This window comes from Phalaenopsis equestris, unplaced genomic scaffold, assembly GCF_001263595.1.
Source record: "Phalaenopsis equestris unplaced genomic scaffold, ASM126359v1 Scaffold000523, whole genome shotgun sequence".
NCBI classification, from domain to species: domain Eukaryota; kingdom Viridiplantae; phylum Streptophyta; class Magnoliopsida; order Asparagales; family Orchidaceae; genus Phalaenopsis; species Phalaenopsis equestris.
Genome location: NW_018164963.1, coordinates 30,189 through 47,821, shown reverse-complemented (window position 1 = coordinate 47,821; position 17,633 = coordinate 30,189). Strand labels below are relative to the sequence as shown.

Here is a 17,633-nt window from a genome sequence, read left to right as displayed (position 1 = left end):
ATTGGTGGGGAAAAGGTTATAGCAATTATAATGGCATACATACATAAAATTAAAGTATACAGAGATATTGAACATGCATATATCACTGCAATACCTTATGTTATCTCTTATAAACTGCATCATCAAAATGCATGCGCATCTTCGGGTTCTCCAAATATTTTGGAGAAAACCTAAAATTCCTTGGATTAAGGTCAATACGGATGGGAGTTGGAACTAATTTAAAGCAGAGGCTAGTGGTTTAATCCGTGATGATGATGGTAATTGTTTATGTTTTTTCTTTTATCCTTGATATATATATTAGAACTTTATTTTAAATTAACATGCCTCAACTTTTTATAATGCAATACTAAGAATGAAATTATATTGAAATTCCAAGAAAATTTTGAACATAATTCCACTTTGATAACACCAAATTCATATCCTATTTGAACATTGTTCGTGGATCAATTATATTTCAACACAATTAATCTTACAATAAAGTGCAACATAGTAGGTTGACCATAGTAAGCATTAAGATTGATGCAACATATTGCAATCATAGCAATTGTGGAGATGGGGGCGAGAAGCCCTCCGGTACAAAATTCTAGCTTGTTGCTTCCCTTTCTTATTCATTGTCTAAAACATTGATATCAGCTGAAATTTCTCAAACGAGGTCAAAACATGAGCCAATCATGTTGGCTTAATTAGTTAGAGCCAACAGTCAACAGACTTGTTCTAAGACAAATGACAGTTTATACTTCAATTTTAAGGAAGAATATTTAAATTTATAAATATATATATATAACACACACACACACGCTCTAAATCCAAAATTTCTCCTCCAAACTTGAAGTGTAAACTTGCATTTTTCTAAAAACAAGTCGGTTGACGGGTGGCTCTAACGAATTAAACCCACGTGATTGGCTAATGTTGGCTGATGTTCTGACTTTCGTTTGAGAAATTGCAGCTGATACCGGCGAATAAGAAAGCGAAGCAGGAAGAGAGCAAACGCTAGGGTTTCATACTCCGATGGCTTCTCGCTCTCATCTAGACGATGTAGGTGTTCGATTCTATCTCCGTTCTCTTCTATCTGGCGATTTCTTTCTAACTTCGGCCCATTTATGGTTTCCTCATATTCTTGGATCTTCATTTATTTTTTGTAATTTTTCTTTATGCTCTCAGGACGACGACTTCGGTGGCGACTATGCGGTTAGTCACAGTGGAAGAATTAGCTCAGGTTGTTCACAGCATTTTTGGGTCAATTCTTTTACCTTTGGTCGCAAATATGATATTGCTCCAACTTTTGTTCTTCTATTGGTGTGCTTTTGCAGGCGAGAAGAGAGCGTTTGGAGATCTAGACGAGGAAGAAGATGACGTTTTTGGAACAAAGAAGGTAATCTTGCGACCTCACATTCCAGTTTGCTAATAATTTTTGCAGTTCAAAGATCCCATTGCTTATCTTAACTGAATGTATCCTATCGCCATATCAAGAAAGTTCTGGTAGCGTGTAAACTGGTTAATTGCTCTTTTGTTAGCTCCTTTCTGAACTAGTTCTATTAGCGTGTTCTGTCTGAACATTTCTCGTGATGTGATAAAATTGCCAAGCATGCTAATTTTTGTGCTGGAGGTTTAAGTTTTTTGTAGTTTTTTTTTGGTGTTCCCTTTGTGTTGAGGCCTTCGATCCATTCCAAGACATATTGGGTACATTTTCCCTAGTATAATTATGCTATTGCGGATGTATGTGTTGCTGCTGCAATAGCTGTATTTATATGCTGCTTACCTTTTGTGTCTATTTCATAGATTTTTTTTTCTGAAAGATGTATTTGTTCAGGCATGAGTTGCACTATTAGAAAGTAAAGCTTATACTTTTTTTGTCGTTTTCTAAGAAACAATCTGGGATTTATTATTGTATCACTAACTCTACTCTTTTACAAACAAGGGGAAGTCAAACATTGAAGAAAGTGGACCAGGTGCGGCAACAGGGATGATCTTGTCACTTCGTGAAAGGTATACCTTTTTAACTTCAGTGAATACTCAATTTTTTGTAAATAAGGAAATTGAAACAAAGCAAGCTGAATTTTTTGTATTATTATTATTATTATTATTATGTCCTTATTATGTCCTTATTTTTGCATTTTCTTTTCAGTTTACAGAACTGTAAGAATGACCTTGCAACTTGCCAGGTTGGTATTCAACTTTTGAAAATATCTAAAACTATGCTTCAATGTGCTATGTGGTTTCTCTGCTTGCTTGCTGTTATATAAACTAATATTTCTTCTTGTACACCTTTTCAAAATATAATTTAATTTTGATCTTTTTTTTGGGAGCTACAATTTTGAGTGATATCTTATTTCCCCATTTTGATTTTACTCGAGTGAGACTTATAGTTTGTTTGTGGCAGCTGCAACTTAATAATAAGTTGCTGAGGATAAATTTTCTGTCTGTTTGTTTTTTGTAGTTTGAAAACAGCTGTGCTATAGCTGTTTCTGGACAAATGTTCATTCTGCCCATGTATAGTAATACTGTTTGCAGTATAACTATTCATACAATACATCCATCCTTGAGAGTAAATATTCAGTGTATAACTTTAAAAAACAAAGATTGACACTTCACTAAACAATAACATGACTATCAAAATTAAGAAAATGACTACTATAATAACCATTAATAATATGATAATATTATTTTTAAAATGTAGATGACGTATGCCACGAGATAAGCAGTACTTCAGGGATACCATCCAAGCCAATCACTTTTAGAAGTGAAATATTCCAGTCTATTAGTCCACCAAAAATAGTCAATTTTCTTTGATTTTTGTGGACAACTTTAAAACTCTCCCGTAGCTATGTGACTGACGCGAAGTGAGCAGAGAATACTGAAGTCCGCAGTAACAATGCAATTTTTTTAAGGTACCCGAAATTCTCGAGTCCATCATTGCTGAAGGTTTAAAAACACGAACTCTTAGACATAACTTTAGTAAAAATTAATAACAAAAGTAATTAGTTAAAGTTATATGCAACTGTTAGGTCTCAGAGAACTCCGTATGTAAACCAATGAATCTGTCACCATAATATGACAACAAACCTTATAAAAAAAGTTCTTGGTTGCTTTCAACCTACATAATATCAAGCTCGTATGTCACATATGAATATCACAAAAAAAAGCTATCCATAACAACCTTAAAAACCGCAGCACCGAAAAAAAGAGAAACTTAGTTGCCTTCATTAGGATTTCATATGTGACACTAATCAATAACAACATACAGATCTTCTAGAAGAACTCATTAGGTCAAACGTCTCATCATAGATCTCCAAAACCAAAAAGAAGAAAAAAAAATGCAAAAGGAAAAAAAAACATTTACAACTTACATAAAAAATAACCATAGTAATTATCAAATGCATAAGAAACAAAGTTATACATGAACTGTGTATAAAATATCGTAATAATAAACAATGAATGCGTTTAACAACCATTACAACTAATAGAAATAAGAAATAACATTTTCTCCAATCATCCTCTAACTATCGCATCAGTAATTCGTTCCTCCCTCAACTTTGTCATATTGTTTGCAACTTTCCCATCTTGAGTGCAGGTCTCGAGAACGTCATTTCGGCCTATGACATACTGTTTAAGCTAATGCTCATATACCTCAACAGGGATATGTGCAAAATCATCGTCTGCCCTACGAAAGTCAATGTCGTTGCGGGAATGATGCTGTCGAATATAATTGTGGAGAGTCATCGTGACAGTCACAATCTGCACTTGTTTGAGAAACGGGTAGGTTGACATATGACTAAGTATAACTCATTTATTTATCCAAACACCACAAGTTTCAATGACACCGTGTAAGGAGGAGTGCCTTTCGTTGAACATTTCTTTCCCACCCATCATGACACTGCTGATTCGCTCAAAGTCAGATATGAGATATTTCCTATCAGGATATGACTTCAGATAACCTCGGTGCAATGGATACCCAACATCGACTAAATAATATTTACTTAGTGTGAATAAATGATTAGTGTTGAAATAAAAAAAGGGATCAACTCATTCTCAAGAGAACCTGTAGGTCAATGTGAGAATTATTTTCTATTCCGTGTTATAGTTTTGAAATTCGATTGTTATGTGCGCTGCCCTTTCAACCGACCATGACAAAAATGAAACACATGTTAAAGTTGCATACTACCACGACATTATGTGTTGGCGATCCATAACGACCGATGAATGCGATTTTCTCATTGTTTAGAACACGTGCATCCATGTGTGTTCCATCGATTGCTCCATTATAATTTTAGAAAGATAACGAAGGGTTCTTTAATTACTATATTCATATGAAAATTGAATGTATTAAATGCGAGAAATTACCTGAAAGTATGACATATATCGCTCATTGTGAAAAATCTCCATAAGAATCTGTTCGAATGTAGGATTTGTTGATATGTTGGCTTTATGACTTGCGATGAAAAATTGACAAGCACATTCAACTTTATTGAGAAGTATCTGCAAATTGTCAGAAGAGTGTTGAAATCGTTCCATAGCTCATCGCATTGATTCATTTTGTGATAATATGTAAAATGTTATTGCTAGCATATCTCGTGAAGTTGTCCTGGTGGAGCCATGAAGTCCATGATTTTTGTGAAGTTCCTTTAACAGATCTATGAATATCGTATGTGACATGCGAAACATATTACTAAACCTTGTTGGGTGACCCACAAACAATTCTCCAACCCATTTGTCGTCAATATATGGGGATGTCATTTAAGGGGAGCGTTCTATGTACGAGTTATAATACTCGTACATCAATCACTCCGCAGCTAAAACTCTCCTCTACTCATTGCTCTATTAACATACATGTATTTAGGTGTCGAAGTAGCTAACACATAAGTGTCAATGATTTAGATACAATCATATAACATTATGAACAAAACTAACATCAAAATAATATTATTGAAGCAAATAGAAAACATACGAAGAATGAATAACTCTCAGGTAAACTGACATTTCCAAAGTAGCACGAAAAATCATAAGCTTCTAGTGAAAAATGTCCAAAAGCAGCCCGTCTAAAGTAAATAAACAAATAAAAAACAAGAAATGTCCCACAAAAATTTAGTGGAAAAAGTCCCTGAAGCGTCACTGTTCCTACGAAGATAACATAGATAATCTACCATATGGTCAGGGGTCATCATTATGAAAAACTCTCTCTAGGCCGAATTTTCAAGAAAATTCATAAAGAACAAATACAACACGCTCTCGTAAATTTCTGGAGTTGCCTCTAGAATGTGCATAACTTGTTGGACAATTGTTGCTTATGGTGGGTAAGGGTCATTGGTGCATGAAACCACCAATTATTATATCTGACTTTTAATAAAAGTAGTTAACTTTTTTTATTTTTCTTTTCAACCTTGGGCCGCTTTGATAGACTAGTGGATTTGACCTCATTGTGTTTCAGGCTGAGGCCTTTGTTAGAATCACCTGTTTGGTCAGTTGTCAAATTTGCAGGGGTGTCACCAAAACTCGCCTCACCGGGGGCACATGCATCGTTGCTCGTGGCCACGACACCACCAAACATTCGACCTAACTTCTCTTTCAGCTAAGGATCGATGCCACTGCATTTAAATTTTTTAGCGGCTGACACCACCTACAAATTAAATTGACATGTTGATAAACTTGAAAAAAAAATTGAAAAACGAACAAAAGGAATTGACGTGTGAAAAATGCCCACAATTAGTCTCAGCCTACCACTCATCAGAAACATGAATTGTTCACTTTATCAGATCCAAACCCAAGCCCGCAAATTTTCACTTCAATTCCTTTTAGATTTTTCAATCCCTTTTTTTAGCTTATCCCACTTGTTTTTAAACTATATTCTATCGTACTCTCTACCTATACCTTCCTTAAATTTTTTGATGATATTTTGCCACCCCTCCTTGTTGAAATAGATTGTCAGCTTATTTCTCTTCTCAACCTCTTTGAGGCATAGATTGCAAAATATCATTTTGGTATCCTTATCCCACATTGCAGATAAACCAACCTTTTTGGTATTAGCCATTGTGTATACTATCATGAAAAAACAAATCAACATAAACATTTCCCATAAAAAAATATTTAACACAACTCAGAGAGGAAAAAAATGCACAATAACATCAATACTGCCCCTCCACACGACCACAACACCTACACATAACCTCTGCCACCACCTCCACATACACAACAATACTACAAACACCTTCACACACACAACACATGTACAATACTACTACCTCTACACACCAACAACTATACACACCAACACACTAACACATACACAACCACACAATCACTACCTTCAAACACATCCACAAACACATCCACAACCACATTGAAAATACCCACCACCACCTCACCCACATATAAACACACCAACATCATCAACACATCCACAACCACACGGATACCCAATCACCACCTCCAAACACATCCACCTCACCCACTTACAAACGCCTTCAAACACTACCACCTGGTCCACATCCACCCACCAACCACCCTTCACTACCACATCCACGTACCTCATCACAAACACTTCCACCCAAACATGCACAACATAAACAACATAAACCAACGTCAATCAAATGTTCATAATTCACCATCAACCGAAATACACTCATTTTCATGTGATTACAAGCCATTGAACGTGCATTCAAAAGCAGCACTGCATAAAACTGAAATCCAATATCAACCGAAAACCAACACCCATTTCCAAGTCATCGCATGTGGGATTCCCAAAAATCCCAAAATCCAATATCAACCGAAAACCAACTAACCAAAAGCAATTGCCAAATCAAAAACCACAAAATTCTCGAGCACAGTAGGCATTAAACAACAAGAAGGGGAACTATCTCACAATGGAAACCACCAAATTCTCGGGCATAAAGCTTTTTGCAAAATCAAAGCCACAAAAAAATTTAGGGTATATATTACCCAACACGAAGAAACACCACATTGAGGAAACACCGCAAAGTGGAAACCACGAAAATCTTGACCATATATGCATTTCCAAGAGCAAAAATAATAACATAGTTAAGTTAAGGATTACTCAATAAGAAGAGGCATCACAACACAAAGGATCCACCACAAAAATAAACCACAACACAGAGAAATAACAGCACAGAGGAACCACCACACTCACAAACCACTGCATGAAGAGGAACCACGGTAGTCACAAAGAGCCGTAGAGTAGATAAAGGAGAGAGATATGAAACTCACTGAGAGAGGCAACCTTATATGTGAGAATCGCGTGAGAGAGAGAGAGAGAGTTTAGGCCAATTATTGCGAGAGAGAGTACCACGGGAGAGGAGCGCACTGCTAGGGTAAGGCACGCAAGAGAACGCTTGTGGTGAGGAGAGAGGCAACCCCATCAATGATCTATGAAGGAACATGGGCCGTGGGGTCGAGCCCGCGACCGTGTTTCCTTCAACTTTTTATAAAAACCCACCGCCCCGATTGGAGTTTCCAAAGCGTGCCGGCTGCCGCTGCCCCAAACGGGGCCTTAAAAGCATGCTTTTTTTTTGACCTTTACAAGATTGTTCTTCACCCCGTGTTATCAAACAAGAATCTTAGACTTTCATCAACCAAAAGCTCAGATAAATGATCCAGTATGTTTACCTTGTGTCTCATAAAGGAATGTTGTATTTTCAGATACTGTTTTCTATATTAATTTTTTATACAATCTAGTTGATATGGGTATATGTTGTTCTGAGTCTAGGCGATACCGTATTACATTCTCGTAGAGCAGATTTTGACTGTAATAGTGTTTTCTTGTACAGCACTCCTTGTGTAGTTCAAGCTTTAATGACGTCAGGAAAATAGACCATTTCTAGAGTCACATCTTTGTTAGTTGAAAAAGCAAAAAGTACGGTTTTGATAATTATATGCCTAAGAGATAATGCAACTTGGGCTGCAAGACAGTAAGAGAAAAGTAGTAATTGTGTAAGGGTATAAGGAAAAAAATATGAAACCTTGGAAGGTGAATTAAAGTTGTCATTGAAGTTATATTCTACTCAATGGCACATAATAATACATCATTGCTCACCTAATCATGATGGATTTGATTTAAGAATGTTTCAAGCAAACTGTTTAATGATTGTGAGATTTTATTTGTAGCAGATTCCGATATCTATGTATAAGATTCTTGCTCTTTTATCATTTATTGCAGGCAGAGTTAGAAGCGGCACGGGTTGAGATTCAAAAGTGGCATTCTGCATTTCAAAACAGTCCAGCTCTGCCTTTTGGTTCATCTCCAGGTTTGCATTTTGGGTTCTATCTGTAAATGTTTTTTAATTGTTTAATTTATTGTCATGCTTAGTATGTTGTTGTGAAATTCTCCAAGCTTTTCTGTTCAAATAAAAATTTTTCCCCTGATTATTGCCCAAGGCAGAACCTACTTTAGTTGTTACATATCTTCAGAACTTGAAATCCTCAGAAGATTCCTTAAAAGAGCAGGTCTGCTGTACTTTTATTGCAAAATTTGTGCAAGCAGGAAATTAGCTTCGTTCCATACGATAAGATGCTGCTTATATTTATTTTCAGCTTGAGAAGGCTAAGAAGAGGGAAGCTGCTTTCATAGTAACTGTTGCAAAAAGAGATCAAGAGATTGCTGACTTGAAGGTAACGAGTTGTGTGAATTACACTTCCAACTATCTTTTGATCGCTTGGCCTTTTTATTCATAATTTTGATTTTTTCTTTTCTTGTCACTACACCTTGGATTATAAAATTGTTCTTTGGGAATGATTTTTTTTATGCTTTTCTTTCATTTTAGACTATTCTTTTCTTGCTTTGATGGATTATCAGTAGAATATGCAAATTTTTTTTTTTAATTGCTCTCTTCTTCATAAAGAGTTACACTAATGCTACTTTAAAGAGGGCAGGAAACCTCTTTTTTTCATTAATGTATTGACTCGTATTCATACCTCCTTTCTGAATAGTCCCTTCCATCTATTTGTCCCCTTCACTCCACATATGACAATTACATGCTTCACTCCTATATAAGGAGTGGCCAGTCCTCTAGCCTCGGGCATGGTTAGTGTTTATAATCCTCTTTTTGATGAGAAAATCTTGTTCTTTTGATGTCCTATGAAATCCCTTGGATTGTGGTAAATGTGATTTGAACGAGCTTTCTTTCAACTGATGTAAATTCTTAATCTCTTGGTCGAAATATCAACCCTCTTCCTCGGTGTGCACTAAAATCTTATTAAGCATTCTTGCATACCATTGCCAACTCCTAAACTTTTCCTAAATCAGAGATCAGCAGTGCCTACGATTAACCTTTGCAGCTTACAAGTTTGCATTTTGATTTTTTTTAAAAACTAGAAACTGCATTGGAACTCAAAATTTTCAAGCAAAAATCTTGATATCACATCAATCCTCATTCTCCATTTATTTTTGCTGAGTTTTGCGTTAGGTGCTGAATTTATTTTGCTCAAATCTTTTTGTATAACTTTTGTTCATGTTACTTTTCTACATATTGCTTACTTTTACTGCGAATGTTAATTATTTTTTTTTTCATCACATTACCCTCAATAAATGCTACTCTTGCCACCGTTTTAATATAATCAAATCTCAATCTATCCATAATAGTTTTGTCACTGATCTATATTAACATTCTGATGGGAACTGACTTGATTTTCCACACAAAAATTAGGACATTATATTTTATTGCAAGAGCAGTAAACATTCAACGGGAATACAAATATAAGCACCTACAATTGGGAGAGGTAGGTGATCTCTCCCAATTCCGACAATTCGAGAGGTAGGAAATCTCTCCCAAATCCTAATTTCAAGACTCACAACAATAATCTTATGCTTACCCCTAACCCTAAACATATTTGCTCTATATATAATAATAATAATAAAGGATAAAATTTCCATCAGGCTAATAAAAAGAAAAATTACCCATAGGTACCGTCATAATATTACTCCACTCCAAACAATACACATTGTCCTTCAAGGTGAAAATAATTGCTACTGGATCATGTTGTATGGCTCCCACATGACATCATCATCTAACAATCATTTCCATTTAATCAAAAGTCGTAGTGATCCTCACCGTCTCTAAATGTGGTTAATGCATATCCTTCGGTCACCTCTGAATTCGATGGCACCCGATTTCAAGTTAATCCTGGAGAATATCGCCTCTCCAAACAACTAATCTAGTAGCTTATTGACCACCGTAATCTTTGCCAACTCCGTATCGTGTCTCTTCAATGCGATTCCACTTGATCAAGGATCCCAATCTTGTGTCTTGAATCATCCTCATCATAGTCTTCAACATTACCAATGTCCTTTACCCCTCGGGATCATATCATGAAACACCATCATCTTGTCTCCCTCTTGAATACGCTGCAATGTCAAAATCAGTCTCTTACAAACTCATATGCTCTTCTCCATCAGTCCCGTTCCCATCATTACTTCTGAATCGTCTTTCACTCGAAAGGTTGTTGTCACAAAGGGCACCGACGCAGTTGGATGCAACCATGGTTCCCTGTTCCAGGTTGAAATTCTTCAAGGCGATCTTCTCCAGCCTCGAATTGTTTGCCGCCCCGTTCTGCTTATTGCCACTGGTTCCAAATTTTCAGATGTGCAATTTCCTCTCGTCGTCGTCGCTCTAATCTACTTCTGACTCCAACGTTCAATTTTGCATGCTTGAGTTCAGTCCGACGATTCAAAGGTCACACTATTCCTTTCAAGTGCTGCCCATAAATCTTGCTCCCGGTTCCTTCACTCAATTCTGCGGCTCCAAATGCGCCGAAAATAGTGACGCTGCCCTGATGCCACACAATCCTTTAGATGACTGCTGCTCGAGTTCGTTTTCAATCCCTATGTCTGATCTCACAGTTGTAGAACTGCCTAAAACAACAACCCTTCCTTGATGTCTCATGAATCATTCTAGTTGTTTCCTCCTGCATCCGCTTAAGATGCCATCGCTTGATCTGTTGTAGGCGGCGTCAGTATCACTTGAAACTCCACGATCTTCTTCATTATTTTTTCTATGGCCTCTACTTAAATTGCCTCCATGAATGAGAAATTCTTCTCCATTACTGAGAAACTTTCTATTTTGAAATTGATGTGACTCATCTTTTTCTCTAGCTTCTCTTCCAAAGCTTCTATTTTTGGTCACCATTATCCCCAAATGTTTTCTATCATAAAAGGTGAAAACACCCGTATGCTTAAATGTCGTAAATGGTTTTCCAGATAGTTTGAATTGCGCTTGTACCACAAGATAGTAAGCCTCGTCATTGTTCTGAATCACATTTATATGTTGAAGTGGCCTGTTATGGCTAGTCTAATTCCAGAACGCTAACTCCTCTCTCAACTAATTTTAACGCTCAAATTTTAAGAAACCATGTAAAGTTCGACACATTTAAAAAATACCTCAAATTTTACATCGCATAAAATTCAATTGAAATAATTTTATAAAATTCTGCACGTTGAATCGATTATTTCCATATAGAGCACCATGCATGAACTATGAACGTTTGGGAGATATAAATTTTGAATTTTTAAGTTACTTAACTTAATTAAACCCTTAATTATATTTCCTAATCCCTCCCTTAAATACCACAGTACTGCAGATAACCGACCCTTACGCCATTTTATAACCTTCGTTCGGTGGAATAAGGCTTTCGTGAGCATCACAATTTCCTCCCGTACCCGAATTCTTTCCCTGCTCTCCCGATTCTTCTTTTCCCCATTCGTTTCATGCGCGACAAAAGCAGATCCCCAAGTCCCTTGCTAGAATGCAAGGGTCGCAAGCTAGCAGGCGATCTAAGTGGCCACCTGCGAGCCGTAGAGTACGATCCAAGGTTCCTGGGCAAATTCTGTAAGCACGAATCTCTCTTTCACATCATTTGAGACTCTCATTTCCTTCTTCACCATTTTGTTTTGATATTTATCTCATTTATCATGTTTTTCTCATTTACGGTAGCCATCAGAGGTGTCCATTTAGTGTCAAAAGTATTGTAGTTGATTTTGCGAGCTTCAAAAAGTGTTTTAGCACGAAATCAATGAGAATTAAGGTTTGAGGTGATAGGAACGAGAGAAAAGTGAAAATTGGCGGTTCCGGAAAGATGAATTTATGCCGAAAAGATTTGTTGAGGTAGTTATGGCAAGTAAGGTACATTTTTGAGTTAATGCATGTTATGAGCCAAATTTTATGAAACCCTATGTTGTCTACTAGCTATAGGTTGTCTATACGAGACGACGAGCTCGAGACGTGCCTGTAGGCACTCGTCATAGGGCTTCTCCATCAAGTCAGGTAAAATAATCATGCTAATTTAATATAAATAATTTTTTATAGGTTTTAATATGATTTATGTTTTGACACAAATGTATTTAGAATTATCTACATATTGTGAATAGATACCTGCAATTAAAATGTATGAACGCAAGTTGATTTCTTTTACTATACATGTGATGCTATGCTACCTATGATACATTACAGGTATTCATTTATGATTCGTACATGTATATGAAATGTCCATGCATATATGTTACATGTATTTTGCTTTAAGAAATAACACGAGTAACGTTATGTGTAGACTATGAGTGCTTATAAGTACACTATGCAGGAATGTAGTAATCCCAACTTCTAATATTTATACGAGGATGAAACTCCGGGAGTCGTTGAGATTAGGCGGTGACAGAATATTAGGGAACTGTTGGTATTAATGGGGCTATTGATAACTGCTATATTGGGGGAAGTTCAACATTTATCGATAGTTTAAATGACATTTGGGGAGGGTGACGACCCATGATGAAAATGAAAATAGTTGAACTTTATACATTAAATTGAAATTACTATGATATGACCTCTATGAAATGACATTGATATGACTATATACTATGAACATGCTTTTGATTATACTTATGATTTAGTGCTTACGATTTGCATGTTACATTGCAGTCTTGAATTTTTATACTGTCTGTTATTTTTTCATGTTCTCGCCATTCTAGCATGTTTTTACTTGTGTGTGTAGGCATGTATAGTTTCTTATGAGTATTTACGTTTGATAACAAAGGAGAAAACCCAAATCATAAAAGAAACATAAATATTGTTATTGAAATTTAAATCGATTACAATGGCTTTTCAAAACATGAAATAAATGACAAGCAAGTACGAAGACATAAGCCAACACCTCGAAAGTGTTCCCAAGGGCGGTTGAGGTTGGCCAGTGGATCCGAAGGCTTGGGACAACAATGCGAATGCCGGAGAGGGGCTGACCAGGGTTGGAAGGTGAACTGGAGGAGGGAGGTAGCAGGTTAAGGTGGCAGGAATGTTTGTTTGGCGGTTGAGAGGAAGGTTGGAAGGTGGGTTGGCAAGCTGGGAAGGTGGGACAGCAGCGGGGAAGGCTCTTCAGCACTTTTGAAGGGTGGATAGCGAGTGGGGAAGCGTTGACAGCAATGGGAAAGGTCTGGACAACAAGGTAGATTGCTTGAAGTTGGTCGGTTGAGTGCTGGGTGGAATTCTGGGCATGTGGACAACAAGATTAGTTGTTCAGTAAGGGTGGCTGAGCATTGGGATGGAGTATGGGGTGCTGTGGCCCTGTTGGGAGAAGGCTGACATTAGGTTAGAGGGAGAACGATAGCTGACAGTTGTTGCAGAAGAGGTGCGGTGGCCTGCTGTAGGGCAGGGAAGCGGATGAACAACAACATGAAGGGTGGAAGGATAGATAAATATCTCGGTAGGATCGAGCTACAGCCGAAGCACCAGTCGGATCTGTGGAGACGATCACTGCTTCGGATGAGGGACAACACGAGCTTTTACCTTGACTTCAGATACAACCCTGAAAGGGAAAAATACAAAGTATAAAACTTGATTTCAAATATAAAAAAGAAGACCCCTAACTCAAAACACATTGTTCTTTATTTATAATGAAGTTATGACTTTATTTTGGACAATACTTAAAATAAAAAAGAAAACTCATCTCAAGATTTTAGATTTAGGAAAGGGGAATAAAATATTTAGAAATTAGGATTTGAAAATTCAGTTAAGAAAAGTGATGATAATGAAAATTCAGATTTAAGAAAGAAGAATAAAGTATTTATAAATTCTGATTTGAAAATTCAATTTATGAAAGTGATTATAATGGAAATTCAATTTAGGAAAGAGATTATAATGAAAATTCAGATTTTGAAAAGAGGAATAAAAATATTCAAAATTTTTGATTTGAAAAGACTTAAATTAGGAAGTTTTTGAGAAGGAAAGAGGGGAAGGGGAGAGAAGAAGGAAAGAGGGGAAGGGGAGGAGTGGCAACCCCCCTCCCTTTGAGGATCAGCCGGTCTTCCATAGCCCCCGCGTCATTGTTGTTTCTTTTCCATGTATAAAATCTTATGTTAGCCCTGATTTTTTTTCTCTGAGCTCGTTGTTGCTCATTCTTTGTCGTTGGCTTTCAAGCAGGGGCAATTAGCACATGGGAGAGTAGCCAGATATGTCTTTGTACATGTGTTTTGGATACATACTTTTATTATATTGGATTTAGGAGTTTTGTATAGTTTTCATATTTTTGATGATATGATTTTCATGCTTCCATGTTTGTATATGAATAAATTATGAAATTCAAGGTATTACGTTTGTTGCGGTGATCTACTTGGACTAATTCATCATCCACCGAGTCATGATTATACAAATCATGACGAGTGCTGGTGAGAGTTGGTTTGACTAAATTATTAACTTCTGTCACACCATGATTGACCTTACTAAGGGGGTTAGTTGATGTGTGACATTGATAGTAACCAGAATTGAGGAATGACTGAAATTAGAGGTGAAGATTCAGATGTTCATCGCTGGTAGGGGGATTTGTTGTAGGGCTTTGAGGAAGGTGTTGTCAAGGATCAAAGAAGATGTCCCAGATTGAATCAAAGAAAAATTGAATCATGACTGTTTCGATAGAGTGTGGTCACTTTGTACGCCGTAATCACGTTGTTTCACATCTATTGTATCGCATGAGGCACGCCACTCCCACTCCCAACTTGCTCGATCGTGACAGTATCATCACGAGACACGCCACGATCCTATCGTCGGTGTCTTGGCTTGAATTGTGTTGTTTCGCGATGCGCGATCTCACCGTTGGCATCCAAGCTAACTTGAATAACGACTGTTTTGTCACGAGGCACGCCGAGATCCCATTGTCGCTTCTTGCTAGCTTGATCGTGATTGTATCACGATATCCAATACTCTGTAAGTGACGATCCTATCCATTTCCAGAATCAAATGCTTTGATGCCATTTGATATAATTTGAGAAAATTTTTTTCATAGAAATTAGGGTAAATAGATATTCTATTGCAATAACATCAAATACTCAAGACAAATACATAGATAAGCACCTACAATTCGAGAGGGGGGCGATCTCCCAATTCCTGTTCCTGCAATTCGAGAGGTAGGAAATCTCTCTCAAACCCTAACCCTAAGATACAAGATCCAATTTCATGCATGCTCCTAACCCTTAATATAGTTGCTCTATTTATACTAAATGATAATAATAATATAAGATAAAACCTTAGGCTAATAAAAGACAAAATTGCCCTTAAGTATCATCATAAAACATTCTTATTTTTGATTTGCTCAAATCTCAACATAGCATGGCTAGCTGATAACCATATACTTAAATAGTCTGCTTGAATGAAATTCGATAGTAACTCAAAGTTTTGGTTTATTCTTCAAGTTCAAGAAAATTTTCATTATCGTATTGACATCTCTGAAGTCAACAAGACTGTCTAGTACATGATTTATGAATTTCTTTTCTTATTTTATAACTCAACACATTGGTGTACGTCTCTCTTATTCTGCTTTTGAGACGAGCGATGTCCTTCTGTTGTAGACTTTTTTTCTTTGATTTTTTATTTTATTGCATTTTTCTACTTTGCTCGGATAAGATAATAGATTTTGATTTGTTACTTTTCCCTTTTTGTTGTTATTTGTTTATTTATGTAATATCAAGATCATATCATTAATTATCCGCTCATTCAGAAACCTTGCATCCAATTTGGGTGCAATTCCTTTCTCTTTTACTGGTAACAAAAGCCAAGGCCAATTCCTGGAAGTTAATAAAACAACAACAACATGCCCTTCTCCCACTAAGCTTACAGTAAAATTTATCTCATGAGTTTAGCAATAGTTACTATTGTAGCATAATTGAGCTTATCATGTTTTACTTTTATCTCATTTAGTCAGCAGTTCGTGATCTCAAGAGACAGCTGCAACCTCCATCCATGCAGGTATAAATTTATAAATATTTTTGTTTCAGTTTGTATTTCCAATTTTATTAGCTGGCATATTTCCAAATAGAGAAACACATCTCCCACATAATTTTGTTTTATTTTAAATGTCGTCCATGTCTTGTGATCTTTTGTTTACCTGATAATCCTCGGTCTGAATGAAACACGTACATATTCCTTTGCTGACATATACTATAAAACTTTATTGAAGAAACCCTACACTTTACAAATTGATACTTTAGTGTTGAAAATTCGCACCACCGAACTCGAAGAGATAATTCCAAAGAACTCCTGTAGCTGAACTTCTCTTGATCACAGATCACCAAGACTACCAAGAACCTGCAATGCTTTAAAGATCTGAACAACCTTTCAGTTCTTGAAGTTGAAGGACTGGATTGTCCAAGAACACCTTCAACTTTAAGGAATTGTCGAAGACACCTACTGCTAAGGAGAGGCAAAACTGAAGATCACTTCCTGTAGGTCGAGTATCTCTCTAGCTTGCCTTCTGGACTGTTCCTGGAGATAGCTGAACACCATGGATTACCTAAGAACCTGCTTGCAGTCAGCAGGTTGACGGAAGAGCACCTGTTGCCTCCTGTAGCCGAAGAACACCTGCTGTCCCAAGAGAAGAATGTTGATATTTGCCGCAATCTTTCTGTGTCATCCGAAAGCCTGAAGTGCTGCACTCCTCGCTACCCCCTTGCTGCCGAAATACCAGGACAGCTTCCCGTTCTTTTACAGCCTGAGATACTTCTATTTGGATAGCCCAAAGACACCAGCTGTTGCTAGACAACCAAAGGAATGGAAAAACCTGGGTTGCCTGGTAACAACTTCTGTAGCCAAGAATTGGAAAACCGCAGCAAGCAAGACGGGAAAAAACAGGAAAAACAAATGCAACACAAGAACACAAGAAATTACGTGGTTCGGTCCGTAGACCTACATCCACGGGAGGGAATTGCCAACAAATACACTAAGACAAAGAAGAATTATAAGCTTTTTACATCAAAGAATGAACACTCCTCTAGATATCTCCCTCTCGAAACTACCTCGATACAAGATCTAAAATTCCTCCCTCAATTCTTGAAATCTCTTCCCTTCTTCTTCTTCTTGGACTGATTTCCTTCCCCTTCTTGGTCTTCTTGGTCTGTTGTGAAACTCGTGGTCTGTTGTGAATCTCGCCCCACCAAACACCTGAAAAAATTACGAAAGAACTTCTGCAAAATGAGTTAGGTGGAAAAAACTGTCAGCCGAACTTCTTTTGATCACCAAGAATAGCTCCTTGTGCTGTAGTCGAATGGATCACCGAAGAGCTCCTTGCTGGACAGCTGAAGGAATGGAAGAACATTGCTTCGGTCTTTGAAGAAGAGAATCCTGAATGCTGCCGTCTTCCTCACCTTTCGAACTCCC

General features: G+C 37.0%; 1 protein-coding gene across 1 annotated transcript in view; it reads left to right on the top strand.

The window, feature by feature from the left end:
• The first annotated feature begins 830 nt into the window (after window positions 1-830).
• The window catches only part of LOC110028753 (FKBP12-interacting protein of 37 kDa), a 30,663-nt gene continuing 13,860 nt past the window's right edge, over window positions 831-17,633 (top strand). The window contains exons 1-9 of the mRNA XM_020730730.1: window positions 831-1,035; window positions 1,162-1,216; window positions 1,311-1,372; window positions 1,919-1,986; window positions 2,126-2,162; window positions 8,168-8,255; window positions 8,390-8,454; window positions 8,542-8,619; window positions 16,179-16,226. Coding sequence (XP_020586389.1) covers window positions 1,009-1,035; window positions 1,162-1,216; window positions 1,311-1,372; window positions 1,919-1,986; window positions 2,126-2,162; window positions 8,168-8,255; window positions 8,390-8,454; window positions 8,542-8,619; window positions 16,179-16,226 — 528 coding nt within the window. The 5' untranslated portion in view covers window positions 831-1,008. The remainder of the gene's footprint in view (window positions 1,036-1,161; window positions 1,217-1,310; window positions 1,373-1,918; window positions 1,987-2,125; window positions 2,163-8,167; window positions 8,256-8,389; window positions 8,455-8,541; window positions 8,620-16,178; window positions 16,227-17,633) is intronic.